Source organism: Salvelinus alpinus, chromosome 2, assembly GCF_045679555.1.
Source record: "Salvelinus alpinus chromosome 2, SLU_Salpinus.1, whole genome shotgun sequence".
Taxonomy (NCBI): domain Eukaryota; kingdom Metazoa; phylum Chordata; class Actinopteri; order Salmoniformes; family Salmonidae; genus Salvelinus; species Salvelinus alpinus.
Window position 1 is genome coordinate 46,804,855 of NC_092087.1, and position 16,052 is coordinate 46,820,906.

At 44.0% G+C, this 16,052-nt stretch overlaps 1 protein-coding gene across 1 annotated transcript in view; it reads left to right on the forward strand.

The window, feature by feature from the left end:
• The window catches only part of LOC139563524 (phosphatidylinositol 4-phosphate 3-kinase C2 domain-containing subunit beta-like), a 65,941-nt gene that overhangs the window by 21,579 nt on the left and 28,310 nt on the right, over positions 1-16,052 (forward strand). The window contains exons 6-15 of the mRNA XM_071382248.1: positions 693-804; positions 938-1,017; positions 1,532-1,595; positions 1,782-1,928; positions 2,145-2,178; positions 5,204-5,399; positions 9,022-9,144; positions 10,534-10,704; positions 10,783-10,891; positions 14,921-15,063. Coding sequence (XP_071238349.1) covers positions 693-804; positions 938-1,017; positions 1,532-1,595; positions 1,782-1,928; positions 2,145-2,178; positions 5,204-5,399; positions 9,022-9,144; positions 10,534-10,704; positions 10,783-10,891; positions 14,921-15,063 — 1,179 coding nt within the window. The remainder of the gene's footprint in view (positions 1-692; positions 805-937; positions 1,018-1,531; positions 1,596-1,781; positions 1,929-2,144; positions 2,179-5,203; positions 5,400-9,021; positions 9,145-10,533; positions 10,705-10,782; positions 10,892-14,920; positions 15,064-16,052) is intronic.

Below are 16,052 nucleotides of genomic sequence, written 5' to 3' on the forward strand. Positions count from 1 at the left end.
ACAGCCAGCTAGTGTTTAAATGTGTTTTACAGTAAGCTCCATTCCAGTACAGTGAATCTGAGCATATGTATATATGTGTGTGTGTGGTGTGTGTGTGTGTGCGCACCATGTTTTGTGAGTCTGTGCACATGTGTGTGTATGTCTGTCTTTCCACTTGTTTTTATTTTCCTTGTTCGTGTGTGTGGACATGGCTGAGCAGCAGCAGGAAGTGGTTTTTCCCCTGATAACCTGCAGCTGGTAAAATAGGTTAGGACTTCCTCTGTGTGCTGAGGTCATGGTTTGTTACACAGCTTTGTCAATCCCAGGGCTTGACAGTAGCAGAGACGGAAGAGGAAACGAGACAGCCTACGCCTTCCTTTTTTTCTGTTTCAATAGAAATCCATGAACTAATTAGACCGGACTCAGCTGCTTTCGCATCGGTGTCTATGGGAGAGCCACCCCCTTAAGTAGACAGGAACTGCATTTTTTTAATTTTTTATTGGTAAATGGCCTGAGTGAACTATCTTAATTTATCCATCATCTTTGACAGTAGCAGGGTTAATGCTATCTCTCTTTCTCTCTTTCTCCCTTTCTCTCTCTCTTTCTCTTTCTCTTTCTCTTTCTCTTTCTCTTTCTCTTTCTCTCTCTCTTTCTCTCTCTCTCTCTCTCTCTCTCTCTCTCTCTCTCTCTCTCTCTCTCTCTCCCCCCATCAGTTCCCAGACATTGGCAGAGTTGGAGTATATCCAGCTGTGTCTGAAGTTTGACTGGGACATCCGTCTCTTCCTGACCAAGAGAAGCTCTGTCAACACAGAACTGGGCCGCACGGTGTGCACACCCATGCCCACACACACACACAACACACACACACGGCACACAACACGCATGCACACGACACACACACACACACACAGACAATCGTACGCACACACTCATCGTGTCGTTATGTTGTGATTGACAGGAGGATGATGATGACACGCCCTCTACGATGAACCACGGCATTCTGCTGCAGGAACGACCAATCAGACAGACCGTTACTAGGTGAGGGGGAGGGGCCTAGATCTCTCACACCACGAATTACATTAGAAAGCATTTAAAGGCCTTGAGCTGGGACTTTCATACCCTTGATAGTAGCTAGTTTCCGTTCAATTGGCGGCAGATTTTCATGCGAATATTCTAAACTCCGCAAAAACAACAATATGCGCATTTTCCCACCAGAAATGTGTTTCCATCAAATTGACTTGATGCGGATTAAAGGCTGTGCGTAATGATGCAGTGCCCATCAAAACAACTCTTTCATGGGAGAACCACACATGTCATAGTGTGACTCCAAGCATTCGTCGATGTGATGGTTATTTTATCAATATTTACGCATAACACTGCCATTTGTTGCATAATAAATGTTTTACCGACTCAAAAAGATCCCACCTCGTCTAGTGTATTTTGTTTTGTCGACATTTGGAAGGTTTCCATGTTCTGACATGCACTTTACTCTCGTACAAAGGTTGGATAGAAACCTGGTTAGTGTTGTTGATATTGACTTGTGTTTGAACAGAGAGGCTTTGACTCTGCTCCTGGATACCTTTCACAACGAGGCTGAGTCCTTTCTACTATCAGAGGTAACCTACTACACACGCGCACACAAACACGCATACAGGCACAGACACACACACAAATGCACGTACACACACACACACACACTGTCACAACACACACACAAACGAAAGCAAACATGTTTGGCTCTTTTATTTTGAAAATGTATGTGTGAGGTTGAAATCGCTCTGTTCTCCCTCCCCCCTCTGAAGGTGGAGCTTGTGTTGCATGTGGAACGGTTGGTCCAATCAGTGAAGGCTCTCTGCAGCTCGCTGGCTGCCGTGGAAACGCCTGACATCACCTCCGCCCTCAACCAGCTCCCAGCATGCCCCTGTCGTCTGCAGCCTAGAGTACAGAAGGTAAACACACACACACACTGCCACATTTCAGATAGAAATGACCTTTAGACACAGCTCTAATTTAACCTTTAGACACAGAGAGTTAAAAAACTAAACTGAGCGTAGATCAGGCATAAATTAATTACCCATACAGTATTCTGTACACCTGTAACTCCAGAACCAAGGTTAGTCAATTTGTTGAATGCATTCTGTAACTGTATGAGTGTCTCTTCACAGGATCCGTCACTGCTGGCCATCAAAGAGAACAGAGGTAGGTTCCTCATGTCTTACTGTGCTACAACACAGAATAACACACAGACAGATAGCGTAGGGGATGATAGACAGGACAGACGGATGGGAAGAGGAAGGAGAAAGAAGACGGAGAGAGGATGGGAAAGAGAAGAGGAAGTACAGACGGGGAGGAAAGAAGGAGATTAAATGATACTGTAGATGGGAGAAAGAGGACAGATGGAGAGGAGGATTGCCGGGTTATAGGGTCATGGGATGATGGACAAGTCTGTACAGTAGTGTGACAGAATTACATTTACATTTAAGTCATTTAGCAGACGCTCTTATCCAGAGCGACTTACATGTTGATATTGAAGGGATAGTTCACCCAAATTATAAAATGACACATTGGTTTCCTTACTGTGTAAGCAGTTTATGGACAATGTATGACTGCAATCCATGCGTCGGTTTAGTTTCCTGCACATGCTAATGTTTTAAGTCATGGGACCGATATTAGCATTTCTCATGATGCTCGAAAAATGCTGATATCGGTTCTTTGACTTGAATGGGGGCGGCAGGTAGCCTAGTGGTTAGAGTGTTGGGCCAGTAACCGAAAGGTTGCTAGATCAAATCCCCGAGCTGACAAGGTAAAAATCTGTCGTTCTGCCCCTGAACACGGCAGTTGACCCACTGTTCCTAGGCCGTCATTGTAACTAAAAATGTGTTCTTAACTCACTTGCCTGGTTAAATATACAGTTGAAGTCGGAAGTTTACATACATCTTAACCAAATACATTTAAACTCAGTTTTTCACAATTCCTGACATTTAATCCTAGTAAAAAATTCCCTGTTTTAGGTCAGTTAAGATGACCAGTTTATTTTAAGAATGTGAAATGTCAGAATAATAGTAGAGAAAATGATTTATTTCAGCTTTTATTTCTTTCATCACATTCCCAGTGGGTCAGAAGTTTACATACACTCAATTATTATTTGGTAGCATTGCCTTTAAATTGTTTAACTTGGGTCAAACGTTTCGGGTAGCCTTCCACAAGATTCCCACAATAAATTGGGTGAATTTTGGCCCATTCCTCCTGACAGAGCTGGTGTACCTGAGTCAGGTTTATAGGCCTCCTTGCTCTTTTTCAGTTCTGCCCACACATTTTCTATAGGATTGAGGTCAGGGCTTTGTGATGGCCACTCCGATACCTTGACTTTTTTGTCCTTAAGCCATTTTGCCACAAATTTTGAAGTATTCTTGGGGTCATTGTCCGTTTGGAAGACCCATTTGCGACCAAGCTTTAACTTCCTGACTGATGTCTTGAGATGTTGCTTCAATATATCCACATACTTTTCCTACCTCATGATGCCATCTATTTTGTGAAGTGCACCAGTCCCTTCTGCAGCAAAGCACCCCCACAACATGATGCTGCCACCCCCGTGCTTCACGGTTGGGATGATGTTCTTCAGCTTGCAAGCCTCCCCCTTTTTCCTCCAAACATAACAATGGTCATTATGGCCAAACAGTTCTCTTTTTGTTTCATCAGACCAGAGGACATTTCTCCAAAGTACAAAGTACATGTCCTAACCGACTTGCCAAAACTATAGTTTGTTAACAAGAAATTTGTGGAGTGGTTGAAAAACAAGTTTTAATGACCCCAACCTAAGTGTATGTAAACTTCCGACTTTAACTGTATATATATATTTTATTAAATGGGATTTGTGCCACGAATGCTAAAATGATAGCATGTGGAAACAGTGCCAGGGAAACTAAACCAAAGCATGGATTGCTCTCATACCTTGTCCATAGACTGATTATAGGGGAAACCAATGTATTTTTGTAATTTGGGTGAACCATCCCCTTAAGATCATACCTTAAGCTCTCCCAACAGCTTAAAGTGTCTCCAATCACATCACCGAATTACTAGCTTTTCAGCAGCACAAGAACGTTGTGAAGCGGGCGGTCAGGTGTGTTTGCGTGGCATAGGAACCTGGATTGAGCTGCTGTACGGACAGTGTACCGAGATGGGGAAGAAGCTACACTGCTAAGCAGGCACACTGGTCTGTCACAGTAGCCCTACCTCATGTCAGAGCGGAAGTGTCCTTGAGTCGCTGTGACGTACGCCACGGATGTCCCTCTTTACCGATTTCTCTGGCTGGGTCCCAAATGGCACCTCATTTCCTTTATATTGCACTACTTCTGACCAGGGCCCGTGCTCTGTTCAAAGGTAATGCACTTTATAGGGAATAGGGTGCCATTTGAGACAAATCCCCTACCTCCCCCAGCTACACTCCGACAAACAGGAAGGATGGCTAATTTCATACAGGATACGCAGATACACTAACCACCTCCTCCATCCATCTGCATCTCTATCCGTCTGTCTGCCCTCATAAAGAAAGGGGTAATATTTCCGAGAGGTTGGATGTTGTTTTCCCTATAGGGCTGAGCTGCTCCACTGGATGTATGAAGAGACATATGTAAAGAGTGGAGCCCAGGCAACTGAGCTGTGTTGGCATGTCTGTATCCCAAATGGCATCCTATTCCCTACACAGTGCACTACTTTTGACCAGGGCCCGTATTCCCTACACAGTGGACTACTTTTGACCAGGGTCCATATTCCCTACATAGTGCACTACTTTGGACCAGAGCCCTATGAATGATGGAACTAATGTTTGACTCCTCTGGTAGTGTACAAACACAAGGCTATGAAGAGGTCAAATACACACTGTATGAAAGGTCATGGGATCAGTGTAGGAGTAAAGAGCTCCCAAGGATTAGCAGTAGGGTGATAACATGGCAATAAACTCTAAGAGCATGGACTTGGTGTTGTGTATTACTCTGACTCTGCTCTTAGATAACGAGTAATACTGACAGACAGCTGTTGTGAATCAGGAGAGATCTTTAAAACATGCTAAGTTCTGCACACAGATTGTTACTAACATTTATTATTTAAGGTTTTACTTTTAAAGCTTGTGTTAAGTGGTTGTTTAGCCCTCTTTAATTGAATGCATTTAGAGAGTGTCTGCTAAATGAAGACTCTGTGAATCTAAATGGTTTGCTTCCCCTTGCAGAGAAAGTGGTGGAGAAGCTGACGGCAGCCATTTTGGATCTGGTGGAGCTGTACTGTAGCACGTTCAATGCTAACTTCCACACCACGGTGCAGAGCAACCGGCACACGGCACCCACACAGGAAGCAGGCCTGGTCACCAACGTCCTGTCTTTCAGCGTCTACGCTGCTCATCGCATCCCCATCACATGGGCTGCCAGGTAAAACACATACTGTACACTCAGGCACACACAAACGCACGTAACCAGTAGTGTAAAGTACTAAAAATACTTTAAAGTACTACTTAAATAGTTTTTGGGGGCATCTGTACTTTACTTAGCTTTTTATATTTTTGACTACTTTTATTTCAATACATTTCCAAAAGTATTCATTACATTTTGAATGCTTAGCAGGAAAGGAAATTGGTCCAATTGACGCACTTATCAAGAGAACATCCCTGGTCATACCTACTGTCTCTGTTCTGGCGGATTCAGTAAACACACATGCTTCATTTGGAAATGATGTCTGAGTGTTGGAGTGTGCCCCTAGCTGTCCGTAAATAAAAAATACAATCGTGCCATCTCGTTTGCTTAATATAATGCATTTGAAATTATTTATACTTTTACTTTTGATATTTAAGTATATTTTAGCAATTGAAAAAAAAAAACATTTACTTTTAATATTTAAGCATATTTAAATACTTGTAAACTTTTTACTCATTTTCTATTAAGGTATCTTTACTTTTACTCAAGTATGACAATTGGGGGCCAGCTGTTCAGGCTGGATTTCCCCAGTATAATCCAAGAGGATTACATGGTGTTATGGAGCATAGCAGCATACATAGAGAACCCTGAGAAACAGCCTCATCTGCCACCCCCCCCAAAAATAACGATTCATCCCCTTTTTCCTCCCCTCCCTTTACCTTTCTCCCCATTTTCACTTCCCTTTACTTCCCTATCCTCTCTTCCCTCCCGTACCACGTTTTCCCTCCTTTTTCCCTTGCCATCGCTCCCTCTATATTGGCCTGTGTATTCAGCTCAGCCCAAACCCTCCCCCTGAATCTCCATTCATATGTCTTCTCTCAGTAACTGCTCTTTCCTCTCCTCTCTTCTCCACTGGCACAGCTCCATAACCAGGGCCAGATGCACTGCCACCTCACTATTCCCATACATTCTGTCCAATGCATTCTACACACTTGTCCTACCATTCCCCCACCCTCACCCTACAGCCTTATTGCCCCTACCACTGTCTCTGCCCCTGCACTTTCCCCTGTCTCCACTGCTGTGTATTGGAATGGCCCTGCCACTCCCTCACCCCCTTCCAATCACGTGAATGGTCCACTGCTCCTCCCCTCGCTGAACCCCAGTTTGCTGTCTCCTTTGTCTCCCCTGAAACTGTTGCTGGCACGTGATTGGTTCCTGACAAAGGGTGATTGACAGCCTGGGAACCCTGCATGACCTCTGACCTGAGGGGTGTGGCCGAGCTCTGATTGGTTGCTAGGCACTTGTCCTGTGTGTGTGTGTGTGTGTGTGTGTGTGTGTGTGTGTGTGTGTGTGTGTGTGTGTGTGTGTGTGTGTGTGTGTGTGTGTGTGTGTGTGTGTGTGTGTGTGTGTGTGTGTGTGTGTGTGTGTGTGTGTGTGTGTGTGTGTGTGTGTGTGTGTGTGTGTGTGTGTGTGTGTGTGTTAGAAAGACACTAAAGGTGTGTGCAGGAAAAACTGATAATTGATACCAAAAAGTATCTGATAATCTCCCACACGAGGTTGATATCATCTGCAGTGACAAGGTTTTCAGATAGAGTGCTATTGCTTGTTAAATCCCTATTTCACTGTAAGACAAATAACATGGTAGCATTATTTCCCAATGTTATTACCCTTTAATTACTATTCAGTCTGATGGGTAATTAATTGAAATAAGTACATCTAAATAATAATACGCCTAATACATCTCAACTTTAGTTTGGAGTTGATAGCTTAAACGGTGAAAGGTTCAAATTTTTTTATTTTTTTTACCATTCTCGCCTATGGCCCTTTCGTGCCATTGAAATGCATTGGTATCCATAGCAATGTCTCCGTTTGGGCTGCTCAACGACGAGACATGAGAGAGCTGTTAGCTGGCGTTAGCTAGCTACTTTTCTAGCTACTCTGACAAACAGCTGTAACTTTTGATTGGTGACAGATAATTATCTTCTGATTCCAGATTTGAATGCAGGTAAGTAGACCAATATGTCATACCCTCTAAAGTTTGTTATAACTTATTGGGAAAATGGTCAAAGTAGCTGATTTATGTAAAAAATAAATGGTATTGTTGTGTCCACAGTGAATGGAATAGGAAAGGGGGATACCTAGTCAGTTGTACAACTGAATGCGTTCAATTGAAATGTGTCTTCCGCGTTTAACCCAACCCCTCTGAATCAGAGAGGTGCGGGGCACTGCCTTAATCAACATCTACGTCATCGGTGCCCAGAGAATAGTGGGTTATCTGCCTTGCTCATGGGCAGAACAACAGATGTTGACCTTGTCAGCTCTGGGATTCGATCCAGCAACCTTTCGGTTACTGACCCAACACTCCTAACCGCCAGGCTACATTGGAAGTCATGATGTCACAATGGAAGCTTTAGAATGTTGAAGAAATGCCATGAAAGTGGATGAAGTTTAATAAAAGTGTAATAGTTCAAAAAGTATATATAGTATCAAAAAGTATATATAGTATCAAAAAGTTGTATACAAGCACAATATCAGACCAGTCGGCACGTTTTAAAGTTAGCTTAAACGGAGTAAGAGGAGTAGCGTTGTAAATAATAGTAACTATAAGTCAGAATGTAAGCAATGTTTGAAATGTTTGAAATGATTATATTTTAGTCAAATATTATATCTATTTGGGCTTCTTGCGGTCAATTTGCAGTCTACAAATTATTTGTAATTATTTGTTCTGGCCGTCCGACCATCCGCTCAGGAAGAAATCGGTCCGCGCCAGAATCTAGTTGATGATCCCTGTAGTACTAGTATATAATATTATAAATGTCACATATATACACTGAGTGTACAAAAAATAAAGAACACATTCCTAATATTAAGTTGCACCCCCACTTTTTCCCTCAGAACAGCCTCAATTCGTCGGGGCATGGACTCTACAAGGTGTTGAAAGCGTTCCACAGGGATGTTGGCCCATGTTGACTCCATTGTTTCCCACAGATGTGTCAAGTTGGCTGGATGTCCTTTGGGTGGTGGACCATTCTTGATACACACAGGAATCTGTTGAGCGTGAAAAACCCAACAGTGTTGTAGTTCTTGACACAAACTGGTGCGCCTGGCACCTACTATCATACCCCGTTCAAAGGCACTTAAATCTTTTGTCTTGCCCATTCACCTTCTGAATGGCACACAATCCATGTCTCAATTGTCTCGAGGCTTAAAAATCCTTCTTTAACCTGTCTCCTCCCTTCATCTGCACTGATTGAAGTGGATTTAACAAGTGACATCAATAAGGGATCATGGCTTTCACCTACATTCACCTGGTCAGTCTATGTCATGGAAAGAGCATTATGTTCATAATGTTTTGTACACTCATTGTATACTCTAACATACACTGATATACACTACACAACTGACACACACTCTCACAAGAGAACTCCGTTCATTTCCCCTAGTCAGAAGACATTGATTGAATTGAACACAGACCCATGAAGAAAAGTCTTGTTTGTTATGCATAATTTCACATGACTCCAACTTGGTCCTCAGTTACTTGTAATTATAGCGTTTACATACATAGGCCAATGGGGTTTCATAATGACTATCATCTACTCTGTTGTCCCATTGGCTGATCTCCTCTTCCTCTTCCTGTTAGCTACGAGGGCTTCTTCCTGTCATGCTCTCTGACCCATGGAGGGGTGGAACTTTGTGCCCCGCAGCACACCAGCAAACAGCAGGTCAGCAAGTACCTGTTTCACCTGGTGGTCTGGGACCAGAGGTATGTACCCAAACACAGCCTGTTACCACAGGCCTTATAGACATTTTAACCAATCAGAGCCAGGTACCTCAACCAACCTCACAGCCTATTAAAACAGACCTTACAGACACCCAACCAATCATTTAAAGGAGATTAGTTACAACCCACAAATAAAAACATACTGTAAACGGTTTACATCTGCTTCAATAAGCTTGCGCGCTTAGTTACAATTTGCGGGTTGTAACTAATCTCCTTTAGAAGAGATGTGAAGGTAGCTATGCAGCAGCATCCGGTGGCTATTTTCTGATCTCTCCACCTCTACCTCGTGTCCTTAATGCATTGTCCCTGGGGCTATTTTTGAAGACACTGTTGTTGGGATCTTTTTTTAGCGTCTATTGTAAGGATATTTTTAATCCTCCGGTATCCGGGTGGATTTAGCGTCCTGGTGGATTATCAACCCTGAGTAGACCTAGTGGTGCTGAAATCTCCAGATGTGACTACAGCAGTGCAAAGCCTTCACTCTAAAACACCACTTCCCGAGAAGATTGCTTGACCGTGTCCGGCTTGATGGAGCCACTTAAGATAAGATGGAATAAACAAGAATAGGCCAAGTTTAGGGTTGCAAAATTCCGGGAACTTTTAATTCAAAGTTACAACCAACAAACCAAGAGCTGTTTGAACAATCCTCCAACCGGGATTTGGGGAAAACCAGGGAATTTATTGAATGTTCCCAGGAATTTTGCAACCTTAGCCATGTTTAATTCTGTCCGGAGTGCTTTGGACAGGGACTGCAGCGATCTACAGCTTTGTAAGGTAGCCTTCCTCAAACAGCTCTTGGTTTGTTGGTTGTATAAAAGTCCTGAATGTAAACTGTTTGGCTGGACATCTTATCGTGAGAGGCTTTTATATGAGGGACCCGGTCATAATGTAGCCTACAGTCTGGCCGCATAACTGAAAATGTTTTCTTAGCTAGCGACGCATGCTAATAGAGCCCCCATTGGCAATGGTGTGTGTTTTATAACGCGGCTATTTTTTGTTAGCAAAACGCTAGCTTCTTTCATGCTAACTAGTCTTTTGAAGTTTCAGAATTCCAACAGAGTTCTTAATGTGTTCTTCTCTTTCATGTTGAGAGCACACGGGTCCCATGTGGATGACACAGGGCTAAATATAATAGATGGATCATTTACTGTTGACTAACAGATACAGTGGCACTCCGAGACTACTCTCTTGTAGTAAAATTTGAATTGACTTTATACTGCATTTCACAAGGACTCAAGTACAACTCTCTCTCTCCCCATCCCCCACCCTCTTTCCTTTTCTATTCCTCTCTGCCCCTCATATCCTTCTTTACCCTCCTCTCCCATTGCATCTCTCTCCTCTCCCTCCCCCCTGTCCCTCTCGCCCCCCCAGGGTGTGTTTCCCAGTGCAGATTAACCAGTTGCCAAGGGAGACCCAGCTGACGGTGACTCTGTATGCCAGCGCTCTGCCACCCCCTGGAGGTGCGGAGGAGAAGGGCAGCAAGCAGCGGCGGAGCATCGACTCTCTGGGCTGGGTCACCATGCCCCTCTTCAACTTCAGACAGTGAGTAGCAGTTCAGGAGGCTCTGTATGTCTGTGCATGCGTGTCGGTGGGATGACCGTCATCCTGTGTCTCCCCCAGCATCCTGACGTGTGGGAGGAAGCTACTGGGTCTGTGGCCTTCCACCCCAGGAAGTAACACTCGCTCCAGCTCCCCCAACTTCAGCCAGCCTGACAGCGTCATCCTGCAGGTAACTGGCCTAATCTCTCTCACACGTACGCAAGCTCACACACACACACGCTCACACACACAGACACGTGTACACACCATTTCTCCTCCTCCTCGTCCTTCCTTCCTCTCTCTTATCTGCGTCAATTTGTTTTTCAGGGTGTAGTTCCCTATTTATTATCCACTTTTTTTCACTCTCAATCTCTTTCTTTCTCTTCCTCTGCTCTCCTATCCCTCTCTCTTTCTCTCGCTGCCTTTTACAGCATACTGTACTGTATGGGGACTTATAGAGAGATTTTTGACTGATCTTCTGCAATAAAACATCTACCTTAGCTCCTGGTCCAAAGAGCAATGTACGCGCACACACACACACACACACACACACACACACACACACACACACACACACACACACACACACATATTACAGGTACAATACTAGTTCTCTTGGGTGTGTTAACATATGAACGTTTGGTGACTTTATGGCCTGTTTTAGAGCTGTGTAGCAGTAATGGTGTTAAGGGGATTTTCAGGTGAACAAAAGAGATGAGCATTCGCGGATACAATCAATAATAAATCAATCTGGTTTAATACAAGTTGCAACAGGGAGACACCTCCAGAACAGAAGCAGAGAAACATGTCCCAGTATATACACAGCATCAGGAAATCAAAACTACTTTGTCAGCCGCTAAAGAATCACGGTGTTCCACAGAACACAACAACAATCTGTCCTTGGCCTTTGGACCTCAATCCCTATAAACAGATATAACTTTAACATACAGCATCGAGTCTAGTGGCCATCAACCCGCACAACCAGAACACTTGAGATCATGTGTATTACTGAAAGGGGAAACGCATCTCCTAATCGCTGCCTGCATGTACCTATCTACCTCAAAACCATCAGAATGGAGAAATACATTTCACTTCAAATGTATTTTTTGCCATTCTAGAGTCATGCACTACTCATAAAACATATTTAGAACTTGTATTTTTCAGAAACGTAAAATACTGTTAAAAATAAGTACAATATAGTGATATGATACAGTATTTTGGCCATACCGCCCAGCCCTGTGTAGTACACATACACACAGATGTAGACCTTTACGCTCACACAGAAGCACATGCACGCACACACACACACACATGCGTGCGAGCTGCTGCTGCTTGCCGAAGGGACCTGAAAGTAGGTCAGATAGCTCTGCTCTGGCCAACAAAACTCGCCCTTCATATTAGACTCTCTATACCCTCCCTTTTGACACACACATCCTCTTTTCTCTCTATCGCTCTCTCTCTCTCTCTGTCACACACACACACACACACACACACACACACACACACACACACACACACACACACACACACACACACACACACACTCACAGTGTTTCCTCTCAGCAGTATTGTAGTGTAAACTCAGTCCCTCCTGCAGTGCCAACCCAGTGTGTCACAGTGCCAACTGGCCCGTGGCTCTGGTGCCCTATGGCTTTTTGTCTCAGTGCAGTGGCCTGTGTTCAAATGAGATGTGTGTGTGTTGCAATCAGTCTCCTCATTAGCGTGGTGACATCATTTGAGGTTTCGTTCTTCATCACTGACGGGAGATCACATGCTTACGCACACATACGAACATCGCATAAGACACATCTGGGGCCTGGCGTCCATCTGTCTCTCATTAACCCGAATGTAACCCCCCCACGCACACGTGCACACACACATACACACGTGCACACCGTCTAACATTACCCTCTGACTTTTTTCTCTTCGTTGTTTTTTTACATTCCTCTCTTCTTCTGTTTAGGCCTCTGTCTTTCTTCCTCAAACTCTTTCCCCCATTGGCCTGCCATGAGTTTCAGTCTTGATCTCTTGGCTTTTCTTATTTTTCTTTTAATCTCTCTCCTACTTTCCTTGGATGAATTCCTCACATCATTCTGTTCCTCTCCTCTCCCCCAATCTCTTCCATCTCTTCATCTACCCATTACCTTGTCCATCTGCTCTGTAACAGTCAGGTCAGAAGTCTATTTCTACTCAGTGCCTTCGGAAAGTATTCAGACCCCTTGTCTTTTTCCACATTTTGTTACTTTACAACATTATTAAAAAATGGATGAAACTGGGAGTCGGGAAGCTAGTTCAGGGTGTCAATCATTTAATGAATAAATGAAAAGATAATACAAAACAAGAAACACGAACAACACACAGACATGAAACAGAAACAATGACACCTGGGGAAGGAACCAAAAGGAGTGACAAATATAGGGCAGGTAATCAAGGAGGTGATGGAGTCCGGGTGAGTGTCATAATGCGCTGATGCACGTAACGATGGTGACAGGTGTGCGCCATAACGAGCAGCCTGGTGACCTAGAGGCCGGAGAGGGACGACAGGTGACATAAACAAAAGAAATCCTCAGTAATCTGCACACAAGACCCCATAATGACAAAGCGAAGACAGGTTTTTAGAATTGTTTGCAAATTTTATACAAATAAAAAACAGAAATACCTTGTTTACATAAGTATTCAGACCCTTTGCTGTGAGACTCTAAATTCAGCTTGGATGCATCCTGTTTCCATTGATCATCCTTGAGATGTTTTTACAACTTGATTGGAATCCACCTGTGGTAAATTAAATTGATTGGACATGATTTGGAAAGGCACACACCTGTCTATATAAGGTCCCACAGTTGACAGTGTCAGAGCAAACAACCAAGCCATACGGTCAAAGGAATTGTCTGTAGAGCTCTGAGACAGGATTGTGTCGAGGCACAGATCTGGGGAAGGGTACCAAAAACAGTTCTGCAGCATTGAAGGTCCCCAACAACACATTGGCCTCCAACATTCTTAAATGGAAGAAGTTTGGAACCACCAAGACTCCTCCTAGAGCTGGACGCCCGGCCAAACTGAGCAATCAGGGAGGTGACCAAGAACCCAATGGTCACTCTGACAGAGCTCTAGAGTCCCTCTGTGAAGATGGAAGAACCTTCAAGAAAAACAACCATTGCTGCAGCACTCCACCACTCAGGCCTTTTATGGTGGAGTGGTCAGATGGAAGACACTCCTCAATAAAAGGCACATGACAGCCCGCTTGGAGTTTGCCAAAAGGCACATAAAGACTCTCAGACCAAGAGAAACAAGATTCACTAGTCTGATGAAACCAAGATTGAACTCTTTGGCCTGACAGCTAAGTGTCACGTCTGGAGGAAACCTGGCACCATCCCTACGGTGAAGCATGGTGATGGCAACATCATGTTGTAGGAATGTTTTTCAGCGGCAGGGTCTGAGAGACTAGTCAGGTTGAGTCAAAGATTAACAGAGCAAAGTACAGAGAGATCCTTCATGAAAACCTGCTCCAGAGCACTCAGGACCTCAGACTGGGGCGAAGGTTCACCTTCCAAGCGGACAACGACCCTAAGCACACAGCCAAGACAACGCAGGAGTGGCTTCGGGACAAGTCTCTGAATGTCCTTGAGTAGCCCAGCCAGAGCCCGGACTTGAACTCGATCGAACATCTTGGGAGAGACCTGGAAATAGCTGTGTAGCAACGCTCCCCGTCCAAACGGACAGAGCTTGAGCGGATTTGCAGAGAAGAATGGGAGAAACTCCCCAAATAGAGGTGTGCCAAGCTTGTAGCGTCATACTCAAGAAGACTCGCTGCTGTAATCGCAGCCAAAGGAGCTTCAACAAAGTACTGAGTTAAGGGTCTGAATACTTATGTAAATGTGATATATTCGTCTTTTATTTTTAATAAATGAGGAAACATTTCTAAAAACCTGTTCTTGCTTTGTCATTGTGGGGTATTGTGTGTAGATTGATGAAAAAAAAAGAATTGAATCAATTTAAGACTAATGTTGTAACGTAACAAAATGTGGGAAAAGCAAGGGGTCTGAATACATTCCGAAGGTACTGTATCTTGTTTAGATTAAGCTGTAAGAGATATAACGATTTAAATCAAACCATATCGATGTTTTATCCATTTGAAGTACATTTCCCACCTCACAACACTTCAGGGACCATCTTAACGTTGCCGTTAGTGTGGCGCCTAACCTCTGACCTCTTCCTGTAGGTGGACTTTCCCACGTCGTCGTTTGAGGTGCGCTTTAGCACCCCCCCTCCCGCAGAGTTCAGTCCCCATTATGACTTCTCCAGGCTCGACCAGCACAGCCAGCGACAACTGCAGGATGTACTGCACAAGAAGTCACTCTTCTGGTGAGACTGCTACACCGTCAGTCAGTCTCTCTCTCTCACGCTACCTTTCTGCTCACTCACTCCATGGAGTGACAGAACAGCCCTGGTAGACTGACGTCCATTATTACCACGTCGTTATAATGTCTCTGTTTACGCTGCATTAGAGAGTATCGTGTGTTTTTGTGCTCGTGTTCAAACCCAACAGCTGTAGACGTTATTGAGGGGCGTTACTAGGTTAGTAGTAGCCTGAAATCCAGAACCTGTTTTAGTGGCATTCCACTCCATGTAGTTCGTGTCATGCTAAACATGGCAAGGAGTGGAATGATATCTCAAACAGAATGGTACCCAGGCTAGGTTAGTAGTGGACAGAGCAGGAAGACAGACAGGAGATGCAATGCTGCTTGAAAGTATGCGAACCCTACAGGGCTGGTCATTATTTTGCTATAAAATATTCAAATAAACATAGAAAATCCTTATCTGAACCCCAATTTGTAATAAAGACATTCCAAGTAAATGACAGAAACAAAGAAATATGATATTTCCGTTGTTTATTTAACAAAAGTGGTTTATTTAACAGATACTCAGATTTGATGTGTGCAAAAATATGTGAACCCCTTCAGTCAATAGCGTGTGGCACCTCCATTAGCAACGAGTAAACATCTCCTATAGCCAGTAATCAGTCTCCGACATCTGTTTTGAGGGATTTTTCCCCACTCCTCCTTACAGAACTCAGCCAATTGAGTGAGGGTTGAGAGGTCTCTGGCATGAACTCCCCGCTGCAGGTCCTGCCACAGTATCTCGATTGGATTTAGGTCAGGACTTTGACTTGGCCAATCCAAAACACAAATCGTCTTTCTCCTGAGCCATTCTTTGGTCGATTTGCTTGAATGCTTTGGGTCGTTGAATGCTTTGGGCCCAGCTTTAACTCCTTGACTGATGGCCTGACGTTCTGTTCCAGAATCTCCTGGTACACCTCAGAATTCATGGTTCCCTTAAATGATGAGTCGTAC